General features: G+C 33.7%; 1 protein-coding gene across 1 annotated transcript in view; it reads left to right on the top strand.

Moving 5' to 3' along the window:
- Positions 1–1,596: 1,596 nt before the first annotated feature.
- LOC118190226 (organic cation transporter 1-like) overlaps positions 1,597–25,125 on the top strand; it is a 65,851-nt gene continuing 42,322 nt past the window's right edge. The window contains exons 1-3 of the mRNA XM_035360906.2: positions 1,597–1,745; positions 11,516–11,895; positions 21,206–21,309. Coding sequence (XP_035216797.1) covers positions 1,739–1,745; positions 11,516–11,895; positions 21,206–21,309 — 491 coding nt within the window. The 5' untranslated portion in view covers positions 1,597–1,738. The remainder of the gene's footprint in view (positions 1,746–11,515; positions 11,896–21,205; positions 21,310–25,125) is intronic.

Genomic DNA, 25,125 nt, shown 5'->3' on the forward strand with positions numbered 1-25,125 from the left:
CACTCCTTTACACAACGTTAGGTATTGTCCTCCTTTACATGCAACACATTCTGTTTTCATGAATAAATGCTGTAGTACTGATTTCTGCAAATATTGTTAATGATAATTTTTTGTAATGAATCCACACATTTTTCCTTGGATCGTTGAATTTCAATTGACACTTCTAATGATTCGTCGAATAATTATTGATAACGAATTATAAAAAATTGAATGATCCTAAGAAGAATACGTCAGTTCATAGTAACAAATATTTGCTAACATTATAATATTTTGTAAAATATTCGACGCCATTCTCTTTCACAATAACTCGTGAATATAAGTTCATGTTTTTTGGCTTTAAACGAAGCATCTCTTAGTTGTGCTCGTTCCATCTACAGAATCTCTAATAACTTACATAGACAATTGGCAGGCTTTTGAGGAGAAGCCTCTTTGTTTCCCTATAGTCTTTCTAGCTAATGAAAATTTTATTCGAAATTCCTCAATTAATCACCTGGAGGAACATCACCGCAAACCTTTCTGTAGTTACACCAGAAGATTCTGGAACAAGTAATGTTAATTCTAGCTTGTCGTATAGCTGCCGAGCGGTAAAGTCGCTGAACACTGGTAGTTCGGTCTGAGGTTCGAATCCCGCGAACGGGCTGGCTGCATGTGTTTTCGTGGTTTTCCCCATGTGTAACGTGTATACGAGACAGTTCCCCTTAGAAAGTTCTCCACGAAGGCATCTCTCCCCTTAGGCAGATAGCCCTCGTATGCTTTGCCATAATTAAATACACCAACACCACCTTGCTTGTCATAATGTTACGAAATTGGAATATATTCCTTTTTACCATTATATTAACACAAGAATGTTGTCATTCTTAATATGGGTAAGTAAATATTTACTAATATTAAAATTTTTGTCTTATCATCTTTAAAAAAAAAATCGTTTTCAAATGACGTACAAAAGAAAATAGTTGTGTGTTTAGTGTATTTCGACATACCTCTATATCCTTTGTCACCACGTCTTCTGAAACCCTAATCATCATTAAATCACTGAGATGATAACATCACTCATTTTATCGTGAGTTTTATTTTTAGGAACATTTAAATTTCAGATGAACAATTTTCATTTCAGTTTCTTCATAGAATTAACATTATTAGAAATCTTCAAAAGAATGCACTATATTAAAATTAATAAATAAATCGGTCTATAGTTCTAAAAAGATAAAGCAATGTAGGACTGTATGTCTATAGTGCAAAAATATTTTTTACCTATATTAATGAAAAAACGGACGTGAAAACACTTTTTGAGCTCGTACGATTAGGAAATGTCTCTAAGCTAAATTTCTTTGTAAACGTATTATGTAATACCCTATACGAGTAAAACGAGAAAAATCAGGTTTCTCGTTTTGAATTTTCTTACAGGGGAGACTATTATTTTTAAGGTGTAGCGTTTCTTAAATAGGAATCATGACGTTATTTATCAATAACTTCTTGTGTAGTCCTTGACATATATCGCTTTTACGTTAATAATTGCTCAGCTAAAAGGAGGAGTTTCTTTACTCCATTAAGAAATCAGACTTTCAAGGGCAATTTATTCCTTTAATATTTATTAACTTGCTGGTAACTGAATGTAAAGAGTTAGCAGCTAGAGAGAGTTCGATCAACAGGTTATTGTGAAGTGCCATGTGTGTTTTCTGAATGAAGTTTCTCATTCGTAAAATTGCCCGTATAATTGTTGTTACATATATTCCTCATAATGGCAGGTCAGTATTAATTTTGTTTTCACTCTTCGTATTTCATAAAACGTTAATTTAAAATTTAGAATATATTAAATCAGTGTTTAACATTATTATGCTTTATGAGCTGTATTAATTATTCATTTCGCTTGCGTGTTATTTATAACAATATTTAGAAAAATTATAGTATAATTTCGTAAAGTATTTTAAAGGCATTAAAAAAGAAAATTCTTCGAAGTAATCTTTTTTTTTCAAAGTTATTAGTTCTATTAGAATCTGAAATAAATCATATATGCACAACTGCTATTGCGTTGTTTCGGTAACTTTTCCAAAACTATAAAATTTACAATATGACACGTTCTTTTAGTCCAAAGGGACAATATGCCCCGAAGGACTATTAATTTCGTTTTGGTATTTTGCGTTGAAAACTATAAACGGCGAATCACGTTTCAAATTGTTGCCACCCGATATTATCGCCCTGTATTATATTTCAAGAAATTAAATAATGAAGAATCTGCATGAGTGTATGTATGTTTCTCGCATTGTGATAAAACAATGGTATCTAGAGCCATCGAAATTTGAAGTAATCTTCTATAAAATATGGGCATGTGGAGTATGGGCATTTGTATTTGAAATTTGTTTTATTATTGATTTCATATTTTGTAACACTTCAACGAATTTTTGATTAAAAATCTAAACGATTTAAAGCCAGCAATAGCAACAAAAGAAAAACATTCTTATCTCCAGCGTGATAGACTCTGTATCGGAAATTCTAAAGATATGCTCATTTTAAAATTATTTTGGGATATTGCTGTTGAACTGAATTGTATGGTTTGAGTACATAGAACATGGTATTTAATAAATATAGGTAACACACAAAACGTTAAAAAAACGCCCTTTGGACATAATTTAAAATCTGAAACCTTTCAGATTTTTTTAAATTTAATTATTTATGTTTTATTCGTATTTTACAAAAACAAAATAAAGGAACGCCTGCTAAGTTTTAAATACATACTTACTTACCGATCTTTTTTCTGTAAAAAATGTTTACTTTTCTTACAAAATAATTGCAAAAGAATACGATTTTAAATCAGTAATGGTCTCTTTACTCCAGTAAATACCTATACAGAAACATATCACTAATTACTTCTTCGACATATATTGATATAGGAAAAATTGTATGCATAGTGCACAACACTAATCAGTCAGCAACATATAAGCATCATTTCTATAGGCATAATCAGAACAAGTACCTTTCGTGGCCGGTCATCCCCCTCCACTCCGCCAGGTAAATTCAAATGTAGAACGATTTTCAGGAACTTCTGATAAATTAATATTACAGAAATATTTTATTAAAATATTTTTTAAAATTTTGATGTATTTATTTCGTGCTTGATATTTCGTACTTGATTTCGTGTATTTATTCAAATATAATGCAGTAAAATGTGTGTTACATACAAATCTAAAGTCTGATACTTCTTCGCGAATGCTTATGAAGATTGCGTCGCATCGATGACACATTAGTCTTTTGATTTCGGATTTGATTTAAGAATTTGCATATAGTCTTTGATGACAAAAATCCTTAAAAGCCATTTAATAATTATACTTTAAGTAGCTACAGAAGTTTTATTAATGAGGATATTCTTCAGTTTATGCATCATATTATAGTCACATTACGTTCAACTGAATCGGTTCATCTCTTCATAGATTTGGGAACACTCTTAGTTTCAAATGTTCTTCGTTCATTAAGATCTTTTATGGTTGCATTCTGTAAACTTAAACAGTAGTAAGCGATTTTACTGATGAAGATATTTTTTGATTAAAACTATTTCCAACAGATCCTAGTTAATGATGGTATCAAAATTGTAAAAAGCATCATCTAATTAAGATGTAAAAATCTTTCTTATATTTTTAATATCTAATAAATAAGCTTAACGGAAATTTAAACATCTGTGCGAAATCCCCCCCATATTAGCTATTTTTCTAACTTTCATTGTCCATATTATCAGTTGCCAACTAAATAAGTGCAAAACTGATCTAACGCACACTTTCTTTATTCTACTAGAAAGTTCTATTCTACTAAAAAAAGGAAAGTGGTTTTTTAAAATTAACTCTGTCGAGCTACTTTCCTATTCGGCTTTAAAAATAGTGAGAAGATATAATTTATACTTCCATTAAAGAGTAATTTGCCTGAAATTAGTGTGCATAAATATCAGGAATAAATAATAATAAAATTAAAATATCAATTTCTATTGGTAAAATAAACTCAGATTATGTAAATGATTTAATTTCAGCTAATTTCTAATAATTTTAAATGTCGCAGTTATACTTACTTTTTCGTAATTGCTTGCATCCAACAAAAAGGCATTAAGCACATTTTTAATGATTTTTATATAAAATCTTGACCAAAAACAATTAAAATTAGGCACCTATTTACAATTTTTCTTAAGTGAAATCATAAAAATATATGATGCTCTTAAACATTTCTCCAGATGTGTTCCTGTTTAGAAGAAATAGTTAGAATTGCAGTCAATTTATGTAATGTCCAAGTTATTTCTGCAGGATACGTTGGTTAGAAATATAGTTAGTTGGTTAATTATCGTATTTTCTAAACATAATAATATTTTGTAATAATTTTATTTTGATTCCGGTGCATCAATTCCAGAACACATGAAACTGAAACAAAACATAACTTCAAGCATAGCTTTCTTATGCATAAAGTTATTGATTCTCCACAACTGGATTCATAACCATGCATAAAGTTATTGATTATTCACAAATGGATTCATAACCAAGAATAAAGTTATTGATTCTTCCCATCTGGATTCATAAAAGAAATCAAATCTTTTAAAGGGTAAAATTTTTTAGTATATACCACTCTTGATGTTACGATTTCTCCGTGCTAGTTCCTTTTTCTGTAATCTAATGTTACAGATACCTTTCTTGTAAAGCAAGTAAAAACAAATTTTAAAAAGTTTTTAGCTCAGTTAATAATATTTCATAAAATATTTAGATAGTTTTTCTTAACATTTTCTTTGCATCTTCAACAACACTGTCTGCAATATGCATACATGAAAGTTATTATTAATGCAATTACAATGAATTTCAAATGGATCACGAATTTGATAGATTGAACGAATCATTTCGTTCATTAATAAACAAAGGAGTAACCCATAAAGCAACTATTTTCTAGGTTGAAGGTTTTCCACTTCCTTCTCTTTTTTGCTTTTGGTAAACATACGAGTTTGTTTCAAATGTGCTTCTTATCACAAGGTTAGTTCATTCATGAAAATCAACAATTTGTCCTTTCCTTTTCCTGTTTCTTTTATTTCCCATTCATAAAAGCTAAATTCGTCTTAATAAACCATGGAGTGAATTTTTCGCAATAATGCTAAATATCTGTATCTGTTCTTCTTGGACTTAAGAGCTCTTACACAAACAAAAACTAGTTATAAAAATATGTAAACGCATTAGATTTACATGTTAAATAAATTTCAAATTTTTTTCTAAATAGATGGATATCTGGAAATTAGATCATATAATATAATTTTTCAATAAAGGATTCTTAATCATTATCTCAACAAAAAGAACAGAACTTTTACTTAAATGGAAAAGTTTGAAGAATTTGAATCGCATTTCTTTTATTTTTCCTGGGTCACAAAGTTATTTAATGCTATAAATCAACAGTTCTCAACCTTTTGACTAATAAGTATCATCTAAACAAAAATCGAAAAACTTAGTAACACCACTACATTTTACAATGATTATTTGTCACTTTCTCAATAGAAATATTACAAAAAATATGTTTTGCCATTTGCACAATCTATTGGTAATTTGTATTAAATATGCACACATAAAAGCATTAGAATAAAAATTGATTACCATTTTTATTTACCAAGCTTATAATTTCTTATAGAATATATAAGCTTGGTTATTAAAAATGGTTATTACCATTTTTAATAACCAAGCTTATATATTCTAAACATTAGTTTGAAATTTAGGCCTGTTTAAGAGAGATCAGTTTTTCATGTCTGGTCTTATTTCACTTGGGTTTTAACCGTAAATTAGGATCCACATTCAATTTTGTTCTGAGATTATTTTTCAAATATATCACCTAAGAAAATCCTTGTTCACACAAATAGGTTGTGCAAAAAGTAAATAAAAATGTAATAGCTTTATTTGAAATGCGTTTAAACTCTTTTTTTCGATTCAGCAAAAAGTTAACCAGTGTATTATTTTTGAAATCTTCAGTTATTCCATCACAGGAAATTTCTATCAATTGTTCTTTTTCTTTATGAGATTTTTGAATTTAATAATTAACCCATATTGGACCACTGTCCTAAATATAGGACGGCTAATTAAATAAAAATGGTAGAAATGGTTTAGAGCGGTCCAATATACGTTAAGTATATTTTGTTTCTTTTGTGTACCACCTAGTTTTCTCTTGCATACCACCGGTTGAGAATCGCTACTCTAAATCTTTTCTATGTTCTAGATTTAGGAGTGAAAATTAGAATTAAAAACTGGATGTCTGAGACTCGAATCCCATGCATCTTGAAAAAGAATGGAGATATAAAATTCAACTCTTCTCGAAGTTTCCGTCTTTTAAATTTCTCGAATCCTAAATAAAAAACTTCTCATTGTTGTAATTTAGCCATTGTGAAGATAAGTTTAGTGAAAGCCAATAGAAACATTCATTATTTTAAAGCAGAGAGAATCAGAAAAGAAAATCAAAGTGAAAAATCAAAAAGAGAACGAAGAAGAAAAGAAATGGCCAGCACATGACTTCCTGCCAATTTTACGTTGTAAATAGTAACGGATTTTAAATAAAGTATCAAGTGATTCTTGACTTAGAACTCTTTGCTATATAAAACATGGAATTTGTTGATCGTTTTTAAATAAAATATAATATGTTTACAAAGTCTATAGCTCTAATTTTATTACAAAAGCTATTCGGTTTTAACTTTCTTGTGCGAAGTTATAAGGTATTTCTCCCGTCTTCTTAGCATGCATTCGTGGTGTTATTGTCAGCACGCTCGGGGCGTATTTCGAGAGGTCCGAGGTTTGAGTCCCGGCGAGGGTATGATTCAATGTAATTTTTTTATATTATTATACGTGTTTTATTATGGAATGTATTAGTGCAATTCTCAAAGGCCAGTTACCTTATGTAAAAAACGGAGGTTTTTTCAAGTAAATGCCTAGGCAATCTGAGCCACCAGTGCAGAGAGCACATTGGTTAGCTCAAGAGGACAGCCCTAATGATGGATATTTTTCTTTAGAAGTAATGCCAGGCCTTTCTGTTTGCTAAAATTAGAAATTATAAATGAAAGATAATAACGTTGAAACCATAATTTCTGAAAATATTATTCAAATTATTTATGGTGTTAAAATATAATTTATCAATATGGAAATTAGTATCATAAATATTTGTGTCTTACATTTAATTATAAGTAAAGATTATGTAAACACTTTTATTTGTGATATTTAGTGATAACACGAAACTTCCCTGAAGAAACTATGATTATGCGAACTCTCAAACAAAACGGCTTTGGGACGAAAATTCTGAAAAAAATTAAAGAGACTCTAAAAAATTAATTTTTAAAAATTGATATTTATAAATTATACTTTACAGTTATTTATTTAATTATTACTGATCAAAATCTTATGCTTTACGTTTTCCTACATTTTCTAGTGCTTTAACCGTTTTTATTTAAAACGTCTTCTCTGTCGCTATTGCCTTTTTCACCTTGAAAGGGGGGAATATCTAAGAAAAATAAAGAATATATAAAAGATTAAATGAGCAGCGTAAAAATTAGTTTTCCTTCTCTGTTCTAAAAATAGTAATCTCGCTGCCCTGCTTCATTTGGAGATTAATCTGTGTCATATAACTCTTACATAATTCTGATGATGTAAATGAAACGAAATCTCGAAAAGCCAATAGTAATTTTAATGCAATATTAACTATCCAATCAAAATGCATTGAGACCCAAAACTAACTCAATCTGAATTAAGATTTCACCCTGAACATAATTCACTTGCTTTCTACGCTTTGGCATAGCTGGACTAATATCTGTCTGCTCCTGCTATCTTACTGTAAATAATTAATTTATAATTTATAATTTTATCAAAAATGTAAGCTTTTTGGAATAGGCACAATTAATGGGCCAACTTGATTGTGGCCACAACATGTTTGCTGAAATAAAAGTTAAATTAAATATACCTTGACTGCCAAATTTCTTACTCCTATTGAATCAGCGTTTCAGCATTCTACGACATCAAAACACACTCACTCTACTTATACTCACTCTACATACATATAGAGATAGATAGATACATACCCAGCTCGGTGAGCTGAGTACTTTTATTCTTATATTTTAGTAAATTGGGGATGTTTTCCTTTAAAATTGATTGAACTAATTTATTCTTATGTTTCGGTTAAGGATTTTATTCCTATAATTAGTCATCATGCAATAGTTGTAGAATTATCATCAATTTGAAATGCAAGTCGCCAAACGGGGCAACTATTTGCTTACATTTGAAGCACTTAATAGTCTAGTGAAATGTCAGTTTGTGCATCAACATCAACGTTTTTCTTCTGTATTTTACAATTTTTAATGGAGATGTTCTGAAATTTTACATGATTTTACCTTGCCGCAAAGTGAGAAATGAGAAATGAATTGGTTAAATGAGAAGTATATTTCTAGTGAAATTCAAGGAAATCCAGTTTAAATGAAGTTCAGCAAAAATGCATATAATTTAATAGGCCGTAGAAGGAAATCATGTGGGGGGGGCCACATCGTTTTTTTATTATTCTATTCTCAACTAGAATGAAACGTTGCGAAAGCCATTAATTGTATTTAAGTTGTATCTCTTAATGTCTAGTTTTGTACGTCTGGAAACTGAAATTAGTCTCCTCCCTCTCATTCTTAGATCGTAGTATATCGTCTGGTTACTTATTATTTCTGACTCACGAATCAATAACTTAACAGTCACAAAACTTTTAAAAGCAGAAATTACCATTTATATTTGCTATATTATTTCTTTCAAAATAATACATACTGATAATATTTGGTGACAGCATCCTTTTATTTGCAAAGTGATTCGACACAAGTGTCAAATGCACACAAAAATTGAGAAATGGAACTAATACATTTCATTGCTTCATAACTAGAGTTCATCTTCATAATGAGTTTTTCTCACTACATTTGGCATAATTCTAAGAATGCATTTAAAATAAATAAATAATATGTTGTAATGTTATAAGTTGTTTCTCCCGCCTTCTTGGCATGCCTTCGTGGTGTGTTGGTCTTCTGGCTGGGCGCCTATTCCAGAGGTCAGTGGTTCGATTCCCGGCGAAGGCGTTCTTCATTTTTAATCTTTCCTGCTTCCAAAAAATACCTAACGTCTCTACATGTCTAATATCTGTAAATGTAATACGTTGTTCTCAATCAGAATCTGTGTTTTAAATGCCAAATTTGAGAACTTTCGGATTATCCCGTAATACATTTTTCCATGAAAATCTGTTCAAAACGTTAAAGTATCTCTTCCGATTTATCAATATGAATCAAAATCGAATACATTGCTAATAAAAAAGTCTTAAATACTAAACTTTTGTGTTATTTTGGAAAAATTTGGGGTTATATTTTAGTATAGTGTTTTATTAAAAGCTGTTATAGACTTCGAATAATGTACCACTTCCGGCTTGTCCAGTGTTACACAAAATATAATCAACTCTTTACATGAATGCAGAAAGCTTAAGATTAAAAAGGAAGATTTTTGATGTTTCAGTCTAACAACTTTCGTGAAGGAAACAATCGTCACACTCACATACAGACACACAGATAAACATCATTGTAAAAATAGAAAAAACGTGTTGTGGGGGACTCTAATTCGTGCTTATTCACTCAAAAATCACTATCTAATTCTGAACGGTAAATATTGCTTTGTTTACTATGTATACAGGTTGGCGGGAGTTGAAAAAATAAAAGATTACTTTAGTTTTACTTGGCCTAGGTCACCAATATCACCTCGTTCCATACCAGTCCGTTTTGGATTTTTGAAAAGAATTCAGCATTCATTTTCAATCTTTATCTGATTTAACCCTTGAAATGTAAAGTCTGCTCATACTCCTATATACACTTGCATTAATTTTCAAAAAGTTCCCTGAAACTGTAAGGGAGTTGATAATGTACAAATATTTTTTTTGTCAAATTACATAGATAAAATAAATCAAATTCAAAATTTTTAATTGCACACTTCATTTACTAAATTCCAAAGACATTGTCATAGAAAATACCGTAATATTTTTAAACAGTCTTTTTGAATTTGTTTTTAATTAAAAATAAATTCGGGAGCGATTCTGGAGGTCCGGAATTCGAATCCACGCCAAGGCATTGCAGATCGTATATCTCTAAAGCGGCTTTCGAACTAAAATATGGGGCACAATAACCCGTCACTATCTGGACTTAGTGACTTGATCCCCACGTCTCCGGTCTGGAATATCAGAATTCGAATCCCTGCTAAAGCATCGCAGATTTGATGGCATCAAAATAAGAGATCTCTTAAGTGGTATCCAAACTAAAATGTGGTAGACGATATTTCATCACCACATTTTTTTTAGTTCGGATAACACTTTAGAGTAACCGCATTTTGACCATAATCATTTCAGTTTCCTGGCTTCAAAATAATCTTATATCTCTAAAGTGGCGTGCGAATAAAGTGTTGTGGACGATAATTCGTCACTACCAGGATTTAACGACTAGGTCTCCGCTTTCCCGTTCGAGTAGCCCGAATCTCGTTAACAGCATCGCTATTTTTTCATGTTTTCTTCTGCTAAATAAACCTAATGACTATAACTTTATAGTTATTATATAATGAAAAAACTATTTTGCTTCATTTTATTCTTACGAACTATTCGACAACTTTTTAGTATTCGAATGGAAGAAAATTTGGAATCAGTCCTGTCTCAAGTAAAATCATTCGAATTTGGGTTTCGTTGCTTCTACAGTTAGTTAGAATTTTTATAAAACTTCATTAATTTTATTTACTTACTACCCTCTTTAAAACTGACAGTTTTGAATGCTATGTTTGAAACAATTCGCTTAAATTAGATATCTGCTTTACGTTTCTTAAATACAGATTTTCTGAATGAAAACGAGATTATTGTCACTAAAAATCATTTTCATAACATAATTCTAAAATCGATTTATTAAACTATATACAAACTATATTCAGAATATTAAACTTTATTCAAAATCATTTTCATAATGTAATCCTAAAAAGGATTTATTAAACTATTATTAAAAATTCATATTTTACAAAGTCTAGAATTATGATGTTGCTACAAATAACATTGTTTCAAAATCGGGCTGATTTAGGTATATTCAGAAATACAATACCTCTGGAATTTCAGGAAACAAGCTTTGGGAATGAGGAAATTGCTTAGATGCAATTTAACCGAAAATTTTTTCTTCCCTGGCTGTAGCAAATATTCCTGGAGAAAATAAATACAAAGACTAAACCTGAAACGTTCTTGCTTGTAATTGCTATTAATAGATTGAATCGAGCTTGCTGATGTTTTCGAAAGCTATAAACGAGCTAAAAAGCAATTTTATAGCATACAAAACTACAAACATTCAGTTATTTCGACATAAGCATAAAATTAAAAACTTAAATGTAAATATATCTCGAAAATGGAATTTAATGAATATATTAAATTTTATACCTACTTGTCAAATTTGCATTTGGAAACGAGAAATTCTGCATAAAGTATCGTTTATTTTTATAATTTCTTCCAGATGATGCAGATCTAATGGAGTTTGAAGACATCCTAAAAGAAGTTGGAGGTTATGGACCATATCAGAAACGCCTAGTATTTTTGTTGCTCGTGCCATCTCTGTGCCTAACTCCTTTCTTTTCGATGAATATATTTTTCATGCTTTCTGTTCCTGATCACTGGTGTTTTATACCTGAAATAGCATCATCTAATTTAAGTCTACAACAACAGAAACTTTTTAGTCCGCAAACGGATCCATCTTGTTTGATGCACGACGTAAATTATACAGAATATCTGAATTCTAGTTCTTCTTTCTCGATCTTCAACAATTCCCAAACACTTCCTTGTGTACACGGTTGGCAATATGACAAGTCGCAATATGAATACACAGCAGCTAGTCAGGTAAGTTGCAACACTTTTCCAAAGACATTTTGTGTTTTCTTACAGATAATTATTAGAATTCTAGAGATAATAGATGTTGATAGTAAGATTTAACATCTAAGATGTGCATTAAATTATATTAAAATAATGTTATTAGATATTACATTCACTATATCTTGTCGAAATAAGAAGTGATGCAAACACTGACACAACGCGAGGAGTCAGTGCGCGCAGTGCTAGGTAACTTAAAAGGAAGAAAGGAAGACGCATTTCCCAAGCATTCTTCTGCAAGTGAAAGTTAGATTGTAAGTGCAATATGGCTACAAAGAAACATAAGGACGTTTATACACATTCTTAGAATGATTGGCAAACTTAAACAGGGGCGTAGTTTAACGTCTGTCACTCAAGAGTTTGGAACTGATAAAAGTGTAATTTCGCGAGCCTCCAAAGCCTTCTAAATGATAAGTACAGATCCTAACAATAAGCGAGAAAGGTTGGCAGTGTTCGATAAAGGAAAAGAACGTTGACTGATGACGATGGTCCAGATATCGCCCTGCAGGCGAAAAAAGATCGATATCAAACAGGGGATAACGTTCTTCAGTAGTTGCGCACGGCAACCGGATAACAGATGCCCCGGCTTGCTGTGGTCAGACGACTTCATAAACGTGGTCTATTCGCCGGCCATCTTCAACTTGCATATCATTGAAAGTAGCCTATCGGCAGCAAAGTTTACAGTGATGTAGAGAACGCAAAGACTGGATACCTCATGAATGGAATCACGCCGTCTGTACCGAGTCGTTTCCAGTCTGACAAACAATTCGCGCTTCCAATTGATATGGATAGAGGTGGGGACACGTTTTCATCCCCTTAAAATCAAAGAAAGACACCGGGGGTCCTGAGATCCTTGCGTGGGGAGACATTATGGACATAATAAAACAATGAACATAATGAATATAACAGTTGTTGATGAGATAATATATATCGGATATAATGACATAATGAATGGACATAATGAAAGGACGGACCGAACTTCATATTTTCGACATAAATTCTTTTCCCTAAGATCGTTACTGTGATGAACACATCCTTTCAGACATGCGTCTTTTCCGTGGTACTACTGGTCCCGACATTTTTTGTATGATTAACAATGCACGGCCACATAGGGCACGTATTCTTGCAGGATCAAAAAAGTGAAGATATCCACGGAATGGATTGGCTAGTGTGCTCTCCTAATTAATATCCCATTGAACAGATTGGCATATTTTAAGAAGACGCCAGGTGGCACAGTCGTACCCTCTGGAAAACACCAGACAGTTGAAACAGATGTTCCTTGAAGAATGGTATTTCTTTGCTCAAGAACTGTTAGATTATCCGATGCTGAGCATAGATAGATGGCGCAACGCAACTATTGTTGTTAGGAGAGTTCATATCCTTTACTAAAGCTTTTTGTTTTGTTGTTTTCTCTCTTGGCCAGACAGTTTTTGTACCAAGCCATTATATGTCAATGAAGCCTTTTTCTTTTCTCGATCCATACCTGTATGCACCCTATTCTTTTTTTTTCTACTATACTTTCTTCACCTTTTAAGTACTATATTGAGCGTCTGTAGTATGAATGTCATGTTTCCTAGTTGATTTTTCCCGAAATTAGGATCAAAATCAAAAATGTTGCTTGAGTTTTAAATGCTAGTGTATAAACAAGGGGTATTGCAGATACACACACAATAGGCCTCCTTTTAATTTTTTTTTATCGCTGCAGAATGTGTATTCTTTTCAGTTTGCATATGTTATGCTATACTTGCAAAACTGACGGATGAAAAGCAGAGAAAGTATCTGGAAGCAACACTTGGCAAACATTGCCTCTAACAGAACCGTAAAATACTTAATAGTATATTTTATGTGCTTTTGTTCCTGATGGATTCTCAGAATATTCCTATTTTGCAACTATAAGAATTTTTATTTACCTTTCAAATTGTCATTTATTAAGAAACTGAGCAATTTATATCAATAAGTACACTTCTTAACAGTTTAATTCATTATTTTACTTTCTTAGTAATTAATCTAATTGGTATATATTAAAATATTACCCACTCATAACAGTTTTTAGGAACATTGTAGCTTATCGTAACTGCTAAATAGTGATTGCAACACCACGTTTACTTACAGCTGTTACGTAATTGTTGCTGAATAATATATTTTATTCAGTTTTATGATGTTCTAAATCTTTAAAATTTTTAATGGTGTAAAGTTCTTACTTCTTCAGATTACATACTTCAATGTATAAGGTATTTCTCCTGTCTTCTTGGCATGCCTTCGTGGTGTGGTGGTCTGCACGCTCGTTACTGATGAAATAAGTCCTCCAAACAATGGACTTCACTTTCTTTTTGTTAACTCGAACCTAGTCTGAGGCAGAAAATTACATCGTTTCGATACACTTGTTATTAGAAAATTTAAGCAACTTTCAACACATTTTTTTCCTTTCACCTTGTTGATACGAAATTCAGATGTGTCAGTTTTGAACAAAATATACTTTCGACTTAGATATCAACTTTATAGCTAATATCTTATGCTTGGAAATTTTTCGGACATGTTTCCATTTTTCCAGTGTAATTTTTTGTTCGCTTTGTTTTAATCAATCATGAAACAAATGGCAACGGTCATCTGTCTAAAGGGAGAGACGCCTTCATGAAGAACGTTCTGCGGGAAATGATTTGTATTCACATTGCAGGTAAGAAAAAACCGTAATACTTTTATGCGGGCGGCTTTTTCGTCGGGCTCTAATATCAACTTAACTGCGAGCTTTCAGATGCCTCATTCACTTGGCCTCTTGGTCAGCCTTCCACTGTCTGTGAAACTGGGAGTATAAGCTATGTTCTTTTCGAAGTAACGATTTTTTTCAACAGCAGGAATCTTTTCTCCCAGAACTCAAGACTTTTCCTAGTTAATTATCCATTTAAATTTTGAAGAATTGCTCTCGAGTATACCCCACTTACTCTTTTCAACCTCTACAAATGCAGAATAATAAAAGATCTTTAGATTCTTTTAATGTCCTCAGAGCCCCCAGCAACAGCCAAGTGGTAAATTGTGGAAAACTGGCAATTCGACCTGGGGTCAAATCCGGGCAAATGGAATGGCTGTATGGGAGTTTTCGTGGTTAATTCCACAATAAGGTGAATATAACTTCGAGAAGACGATGGTTTTGTCATCAAAAAGCTTTGAGGATTAAGGCGCAAACATCATTAGGTCCATTCATACCTGTTTAGCAGAATTTAAGTTATAGACAATCAGAAAACAGGATCGATGTTTTCTTCTCTGTGATCAGTCGGGTCTTATATCAAGTAGCAGACAGACAGACAGAAAGAAGTACAGGAGGCACCAAAACATCGCCATGGGCAACACTGGTATCGCCCCACTGCACTAACCATCTATAGAAGTGTACCCTGACCGGGCACGCTAACACCATGTTCGGGAATTAGTTTACATTGCAGCAAGCAGCATTCATAATACACTGTCATATATTAATGGTGCATAATTTGCATTGCAGTCAATATTGTCTCAGATATACTTTACACGGGTACTTTGCAGTTGAATGGATAGATACAATAATTACAATGGATAATTACAATAAGTTATTTACAGATGTATATACATATTTCTTTTGTGTTTCGGTTTGGAGCTTTGTTGGTGGGGGGGGGGGGGTGTTTATGGTATGAGGTTCGTTGTTTGTTTGGTTTTTGTTACACTATTCACAGTTTATAAGTTATCATTCATAGTGCAGTTCATAATACAGCATACAGTTTATGAATTCATTTCATGGTACATAGTGTTGAGTACGTAGTACTGGTGCATCTGTCACACATTGCACAGTATGAAGTAGTTCATAGTTCGTGGTATGAGAAAAGTTACGCTTGTCTCAATGAATGGATATATTTAAGTGTATTTTCTAAAGGCACTCCTGTATAGTATGAGGGTGAGAGTGTATATTCTTATTGTTGCGTTTTATGAACTTAGAGGATTGGGGTTGTTAGAAACACTTAGGCCAGTTTTTATGATGTAGCAAGGTCTGGTTGCCTAGCAACGAAGCTCGGGACTAGAACATTTGTAATTTTGGAAACTATTGTGTAAACGAAACTTATAAGCCGATTTCCCTTGAAAAATCCTCTAAGAAAGCACCTCTTTCCTTAACCGGGTAGCCTCCACTCGCTTTAGCGGAACCTAAATAATTGAAACCAAAGTAATATCCTTTGTTTCGGTGAATGGCTGATTTCGATACGTTATCTTAACTAAATAATTACATGTATCAGATTTTCTATTTTCTAGTAAAATATCATCATTTTACGCATATGCACTGCACAACAAATATACGATATGCTCGGATAATAATGAAAATCGCATTATATATAAAAAATCTTGGAGAGCGATTCACTATATAGATAAGCGATAATAATTTAGTTATCTTACTGCTGGTAATGTGAACGTCATATATTTTAGATACTGTACGTGATAAGCATGTACTAATTAATAATCTCGGCATATTTGCTGAAGAATTTCTCTTAGCAATCCCCTGACTATAAAAACCAAACAACCAATGAGTAAATAAATAATAGGTAAATAAAAGTGGATATTTTTCATTATTGGTATGAGATTTTTGCATTTTTTTTAAATTGGTTTTGATTTCCTATCAAAATTTGCATTGTCTTTCAAAAAGCCATGAAGCTTATCTTTGAAGGTTTTACAATCAGGTTTTCCTTTTTGACCTTTTGAAGATTTCATCTTTTGTAGCAACTTCTTTCCAAAAAGATTGGCTGCGTTTGTGGTTAAAACCTGTTCTGACCGGTAATAAGCTTTCACGAAGTGAGCGAATGATTTCCGAAATGCTTTAGTGAAACCGCAGTCACTAAAACTAATTATTATTCTGTGTTATATATGTTCATACGAGTACTGAATGTTAATGAAGTCAGCTACGGCTCACTGTTGATGTTTACACTTTCTCTAAATTTCCTTTTCTTGTTTTCAAGAAGGGATTTGTTCCTATCCCTAGAATAATATTCCACACGTATTTCCTTTCTACCCATTTTACATTTATACGTCTAGTTCGTGCACGTCTCATTTAATGCCGTGAAATTAGAGCCATACTGATCTGCAGGATTATATTTCGTCCTTTTGATTTTGTTTCCAATGACGGGCACTAGCCATTAAAGGCTTTAGCCAGTCCTAAGGTAGGTCATTTTATTATGTAGGTTATTATTATGGAGGATGGGCACTTTATTATGGAGACACCTATTAGGTAAGCCACCATTGTCTCTTATGAAGGAACAGACAACTGACAACTATGACTTCTCCGGAATTTGAACCCGAGTCCTTCAGTACGGCAATGAGTATCACTAACTACTTTCCTTTAATAGCTACCCTTTTAAACACCATGAAGCATATTTCACATGTTTCACATTTCTACCCATTTTATATCTATAAGTCTTTTTATCTTCTAGAGGCATTAGGTTATTTCGAAGCAGAAGAGATTTAAAATGAGCAACGCCTTCGCCAGGACTCGAACCACGGGCCTCTCGAATACGCGTCGAGCGTGCTGACCACTACACCACGAAGGCATGATAAAAAGGCGGGAGAAATACCTTATAACCTCTATCCCAATTTATTCCTGAATTTTTTACAGTGACGTATTATTATAGTTACTTGTATTTCTAGAACTCAAATATTTTCTCCGAAGTTCACTTCGTATTTTGGGCGTAGTAATTTAGATTGCGACGAGGAAAGAGATTCAAATAAGGCATGACGCAAGAAGAAACTGCTCGGAGAGACACAATATAAAGAGAAGTCTACTGTCCGGACAAATTTGGCGATGAGGGACACTTCATTGTTAATCATTTAGTCAGCGTAATTCCTCTGTATTCCTATTTGCCCTTTTATGGCTGTTGGCACCTCGTTTAAAGTATATTTGTATTAAAATATATCTATATTAAATATAGCTCATATTCTATATTAAATATATCTAATATGGTGTATTAAATTATATCTGTAAAAAATTATATATTCAAGTTAAAGAAAAGTAATGATATGATCACGCTCAATTATATATTAAACATTACACAGTTTGAAGTCATTTTATTTTAGAAAGGAAGTATTTTAACTTTTAACATGGGACTACGTTCCTCATTGACGGTTTCAGGGAAAAAAATAGGTCATAAAACATGTTTCAGTACAACGCTTGCATCTCGATAATCAAAAAGCTTCACAAAAGCTCGATTTTGTGTATGGCTTATTTAATTGCTAAATGAGACCATTACAAAACATAGAAAACTTTGAAAGATTGAACTGTAGTTTAGCAACAGTACGGTCTCAAAGTTTGGAAAAATTACTCAATGCTTTGATGACGTTAAAGTGGGCACACACGAGTAAGTTTATAACACCGTTCGGTTTTACAAGGTGTGACACACACACACAAAAGAGACTGGTCCAATAAATCTTATACCTACATAATCAGTTTTCCATGACATTATCACCTTCAAAGCAGTCCCCTTCAGCATCCACACACTTCTTCATTCGGTACTGCCATTGTTGGTAATAGTTCTGGAAAGAGGTTTTTGGAAAGTCCCTCGGGAGATTTTTCGTTTTTCCCTGAACCTTTTCAACTGAGGTAAAATGACTTCTCTTCCAGAAAGATTAAACTTTAGGAAATAAAAAAACTCCTTTGGAGCTAAATCAGGTGAATAAGGAGGATGCCCATAAGAAGGTGCCATGTTTTTGCTGGTGAGAAGATGCTTGACATATAGAGCCGTGTGAGCGGGCGCATTGTCCTGGTGCAACAGTCATCCATCACTCCACAACTGTGGCCTATTTTAACTAATTTTTTCACGTAGTCTTTGTAAATACTTATGTGTAGTAGTGTTGATTAACAGTCTGACCACTGGGAACCCCCTCAATCATTACAATTCCATTAATGTCGAAGAAGACAGTTAACATTGCCTTCAATTTTGATTTTGACATTCGTACATCGTCCCTTACCCTTGAAAACCGCTTATGCCATTCAAACACACGTGCAGGAGACAACGTTTCATCGGCATAAGCGTCCGTTCTTTCAACCACGAAATGTTTCCGTGGCTGATTTCTTAAATCTTACAAGAAACTTGATGTTGATTCGCTGTTCGGGTTTTATATTAGACATTTTTTCTGGCAGACACGTGTTCACTCAATGACACAGTAATCCCAAATGGCGCGGTCGGTTAAGTCAAAACTGGCCGCTTCGATAGAGGAGATGTGTGGAATGACGTCACCAAAACAGTTGTTACCAACTCCACTCTTTTTTTCAAACTACGCACTTAGTCTCCACCTTTTTTTGTGTCTCACTCGTATACTGGAAGTCGATGGCGAGCGGTTGTGAGAGCGACGTACTGATTTTGTTTTACAAAAATAAGTGTAAAATGCCGAAAAGTAGCCGAAAGATAAAGATGCATTAAGAATACAGCGCAAGAGAAAAACAGAAAAATCAAATAAAAATTTAATGACAGAAGATAATGAAAAGCTTTTACCTGTAAAATGGAAAGAACGCAACAAGCGATATTCTGAAAATTATAAAGAGGAAATAAAACCGAATGAAATATTTAGATTTCTCACAAATCAAAGCGATTCTATTTCTTCTAGTGTTGCCAATTATAAACTGCCAAATTTGGGTGCACCTTTACCAGATCAAAGTGGAGAGATTCTTAAACAGTGTTTGCCAACTAAAAAATTGATCAGTAGTGTACAGAATATTTAAAAATCTCAGGAACTAATGTAACGGGCAGCCTAACGTCATTATTTTTAGTATACATAGTATTTTAACTAAAATAAAAGCATGATGATAAAAATAAATTTGTATATCATGAATAGTAAAGAATTAGCATTGAAAATTCCGCAGCACAATAAACGTATAAAATTCTCAAACTGATACTGTGATTTGATATCTTATACTCTTTTTTAATGTTCCTTTGAAATACATTAACAGCCTGTTATTGTGTATCTATATGAGACGGGTTGATTACATAGATGAAGTATTATGGTGAAGTATTATGGTTGGTAGGTATTATGTTGAGCAAGTCATGATCTTCATAGTATATATATTTCATTATTTATTTATTTAACCACTATGTGTGAATTTCACAGACTTTTGACTGTCACATTTTTGTAACTGTTATTTTTCAAAACTGGTAGAAAACAAATTATTTCTCAGACCACTTTTATTCCAAAATGCGTGATACAATGTACTGTTTTTCTATATTTAGATTTGTACTGTTTATTACGTAAACCTAAATTAGTTATTCTACAAAAAATGCAGTAATATTGTAGAGACATTAGGATTTTTTGACAGCAGGAAAGATGAAAAATGAGGAACGCCTTCGCCGGCAATCGAACCACTGACCTCTGGAATGCGCGCCCAGCTTGCAGACCACCACACCACGAAGGCGGGAGAAATAACTAATATACTCCCCCTTTAAAGGGGCGACTGGGATTTTTTAGGAGACCAAATCACCAAATCCTGGGTGTGGAGAATCATCATCCGGCACCTTTTTAGTTCGAGCGCCACTGTAGAGACATTAGGATTTTTTTGGAAGCAGGCAAGATGAAAAGTGAACAACGCCTTCGTCGGGAATCCAACCGCGGATCTCTGGAATACGCGCCCAGCGTGCGGACCACTACACCACGAAAGCACGCTAAGAAGGCGGTAGAAATACCTTATACACATCCTTTTTAAAGGGCGACTGAATATTTTAGGGAACAATAAAAGAGCACTGGTGAATTTTGACTATGTTTTGTAAGTACCACAGAGACAAGGAAAGTGTGTAAAGGACCCTAAAAAATTCCGATAAACTTTATCAGACGGCACCAATTCACGCTTACAGAAAAGCTTTGGTTTAAATCAAGGAGAATGCATGAACTAAAACTAACGAAAAACTAACGACTTCACAGTATAGCTAGCGCAGAAGCTGGTTCTGACTGAAGCTGGCGTAAACAAGACTAATCGCGAGAATAACTCATCGCCGCAGAATATTGATCGCTAGGAAATTAATGTTAGCAACGTGGCCTTCAAACAGGCAGAACACGCTCACCCTCCAAAAACTTCCTTTAAATACTTTCGTCTTCCTACCTAATTTGAATGTCGCTATCGCTCGAGCTAGAAATTTGCATTCTGGCAAACAAATGGAAAAGTCTAATAGAATGGCAATCTAACATACAGTAACGGGTTAGAAACTTGAATGCTGCTTCAACAATTTAACTGAACATATTACGTAAATCTTTTGTACTGATAGTACGTACATTTTTTTTTTTTTTTTTTATTTAGTGGAACCTGGTTTGCAGTGATGGTCATTATGTTAGCTTCGTTATTATGATACAGTACATTGGTAGCATTATTGGAAACCCTTTCAACGGATTTCTATCGGACAGGTGAGTATGTATTCAGTTTTATCTATTGATCAAACATTACACAGTGTCTCAACAACGTTTTATGCTTAAGCTCGCAAAAAATGGAAATTTAAAGAAGAAAACTTTTTTCCTTCATAGCCTTCAATATACAATCTTTGTGTAAGCATATAATCCTTGGCATCTTCAGACCGCCGTCTTGGTTCCTTCATGGAAGTCATCTTTTGGAATCTCTTATCTCTCATATTAAAATAATTGCCTCTGGGTCGAAATGTAACTGTAGGGAAGGGAAAGTTGTTTGAAATTGCTTAATCTAGTGAGTAAGGGAGTGGGTAAGAATCCTAATACTTTTCCCTGTGTTAGAAGCTGCTTGATGACAATGGAGTAATATGGCTACTCTTTGTCTTACAGCAAAAATCACTCATTCGATTGAGGTTTTTCGGCCATTTTGAGCTGAATTCTCTTTAGAATTATACATCTTTATAAAATTTGAATTCACCATTTGTTTCTCAGTAAAGAATTTCTTGCAAATTATCGCTTTCCAATTAAAAATGGTCTCCAGCATGATCTTGAAAACTAAAATTTCTGTTGCAGTGGTGAATTTTCTTTGATGTAAGCAGATGATTGGTCTTTTTCCACTGTATCTTCAGAAAAGCATTAGGTTTCATCCTTCAGTTCCGATTTGTTTGACAACATTCGTCGCTTTTCTTGCTTTACAGCAAACCTTTATTATTATTCTTGGTTTAACTTTCAATCCCATGCCAGCAGATACTTACTCGATCAAAGCAAACGATTAACTACCTAAAAACATCTCTGTGCAAGCATACACTGTTTTCCGAAAACAAACTCAGTTACCATAGTAATAAACGCTGTTAGTTTGTAGGGTTTATATTTATTTTAACTAACATTTATTTTAAGTTTAAACTACCTTTCCTGTCAAATAGTCATTTATATCCGTTCATTATCATAAATTGATATTTGAAATTAAATTTTTAAAAAAATGAGTTTCATGCATCGTTTTTCACTCTCAATTAGGAGGAGGGTCATATACGAGGGCCATCCAGGAAGTAGATTACGTTTCCGTCTGTGTCCGCTAGGAGCGGGGCTAGCGCGGCCATCTTGGGGTCAGAGCGTTGCGCAGCTCAGTCTGCATCTAGCCGTGCTAGTGAGAGGTTCGTGCTGTGCTCCGTTCAGATACTGTGACGGTTTGAAATGTCTGCGTTAATTGAAAATCCCGCGAGCTGCGAGGTGCGCTCAGTAATAAGGTTTCTGACTGCAAAAAACTGTAAACCGATAGAAATCTATCGGCAGCTTCGTGAAGTGTATGGGGACAACATTATCACTGAAGGTGGAGTGCGTCAGTGGGTCATAAGATTTCAAAATGGCCGAACCTATGTTCACGACGAAGATCGAAGTGGGAGACCCAGCATAGTGACCGCCGAACTTCTCGAAAAAGTCGATGCTAAAGTCCGTGAAAATCGAAATTTCACAATAACGGAACTTTCTTTGAGTTTTCCACAAATTTCGCGAAGTTTGTTGCACGAAATCATCAGCGAAAAGCTTGGTTACCACAAGTTTTGTGCAAGATGGATTCCAAAAATCTTGACAGAGGACCACAAAAATCAGCGAATGGCTGCAGCGTTGAACTTTTTGGACGCTTACCATAAGGATGGTGACTCTTTACTCGATCGCATCGTTACTGGTGACGAAACATGGGTGAAACATGTGAACTGTGAAACGAAATTGCAATCAATGCAGTGGGGGCACACAAGTTCTCCCCAAAAACCCAAGATATGCATGCAAACAATGTCGGCAAGGAAGATGATGGCGACTGTTTTTTGGGACAGAAAAGGTGTAATTTTGGTGGACTTCCTGGAAAGAGGCACTACAATAAACTCTCAAAGGTATTGCCAAACTCTCCAAAAACTCAGAAGAGCAATTCAAAACAAGCGCAGAGGAATGTTGAGCTCTAAGATCTTGTTGATTCACGACAACGCCCGGCCCCACACGGCAAATGTCACTCGTAAAGTTCTTGAATCTTTTAAGTGGGAGTTGTTTCCTCATCCGCCGTACAGTCCCGACCTGGCACCGAGCGACTTCCACCTATTCCCAGCAATGAAGAAGTGGCTGGCTATGCAGCGTTTTGATGACGACGCACAGCTGCAAGAAGAGATAACGAAGTGGTTGAAGGCGCAGGCGGCCGAATTTTTCGACGAAGGAATTTCCAAGCTCGTACATCGCTACGATAAATGCCTTAATTTGTATGGTGACTATGTAGAAAAGTAGTATTTGAGTGTGGCTTTCATCTGTATATAATAAAATTTGTTTCCTATACTTTGTTTATTTTTTTATTCCAAAACGTAATCTACTTTCTGGATAGCCCTCGTACTATTTAAACTTTCATTAAAATTTTTATAAGATTCAAGCTATGCAGTCAGAAATGTGATTGGTGATGAATGGATGCATGAGGTGCGCTGACCCTTCCTGGTGAGACAGTGCATAATAGACAATTTCTATTATCCTGTTACTCAATTTCTATTGAGTCTTGTTACTCAATTTACTACGTCTCGTATTTACTGCTCCAATTTCCATTTTATGATTTTTCATTTTTATTCATTTGCTTCGTATTCGGAAGGTTGTTACAGTACCGACTAGAAAACCGCTTTTTCGTGAGATCAGGTCCGAAATGTTCGCTCTCTGAAATTAATCGGTTCTTTTTGACTCGCCACACACTAAAAATAACGCTGAGGGAAAAGATTCTGAACGAGAGGTGAATCAGTAGCGATTAGTCATGATGGAACGAAGAACGGAAAGAATCGAAAGAGGAATTGGATCGGGAGCGGTTAGCGAGGATGGAGCAAAGAACTAAAACAATCTAACGAGCTGTTGGATCACATCGACTCAACCCTTTAGTTCCTTGAATTGATTTTTGTAGTTTTAAGGTTCTCCGAAAACTCATTTCGACGCAGAACTAACAAAAAAATTTTAGAATAAAAATCTTTCAAAAAATTGGAAAGTGATTAAAAAAACAGCACGTTTAGCATGGATAATTAATTATTAATTAGTAGAATAATTATTCGAATATTAAAAGAGGAATCGAACTTTCTTGCACACTTTCAGCAACAGCTTCACTCTTTTTTCACGAACTATGCGTTCGCCCATTCGGTAAAATTATTAAATTTATAAACGAACAGCAGATTTCTATTTCTGGCACATTTCTAACATGAACTGCCGTTTAATTCTAAAGGATCTACAACTCTGATTTTTGGAATAGTAGTAAATTCTCTCAGTAAAGTTAATCGGTTATTGGAATCAGTTTCAGTGTAGATCGTCTGACTGTACTGTCGACCTGCATTTGTATGCTTTTATCAGAAGCACTAAAATCTCATGTAGTATTAATTTCTCCAATTCTTATGAATATTTTTGTCAAGATGTTTGAGCATTAGAAGATTAGGATTTTCAAGGTTAATTCATGCCAATACTAAACCATCTACCTAAACCTTAACAGCGACATTTAAAAATATTTTAACTTACATTTAGTATATTATTTTAAGAGTTTTCATGCACACATTTTATACGACTCTTGCGTGATGTTTTTATTAATTCAAATCAAAAGAGTATGGGAAACGTGTGTTGTTAAGGGGACTTATACACCTTAAAACCCATAAGATCTTCGAATGTGTAACTGTTGCAAGAATTGGGATAACTTATTTATTTTACTAGCGATTACTTCCAACTTTTTACAGCTGACTACATAATATAGCTGCTTTCTGAAATAGTAATCAGAAAGTTTGTGTTGCCACAAATATTTTTATAATTTAATCCGCTTTGTGACAAACG

Source organism: Stegodyphus dumicola, chromosome 6 (assembly GCF_044657685.1).
Source record: "Stegodyphus dumicola isolate Sdum_Otavi_A_Nest chromosome 6, ASM4465768v1".
Classification (NCBI taxonomy): Eukaryota; Metazoa; Arthropoda; class Arachnida; order Araneae; family Eresidae; genus Stegodyphus; species Stegodyphus dumicola.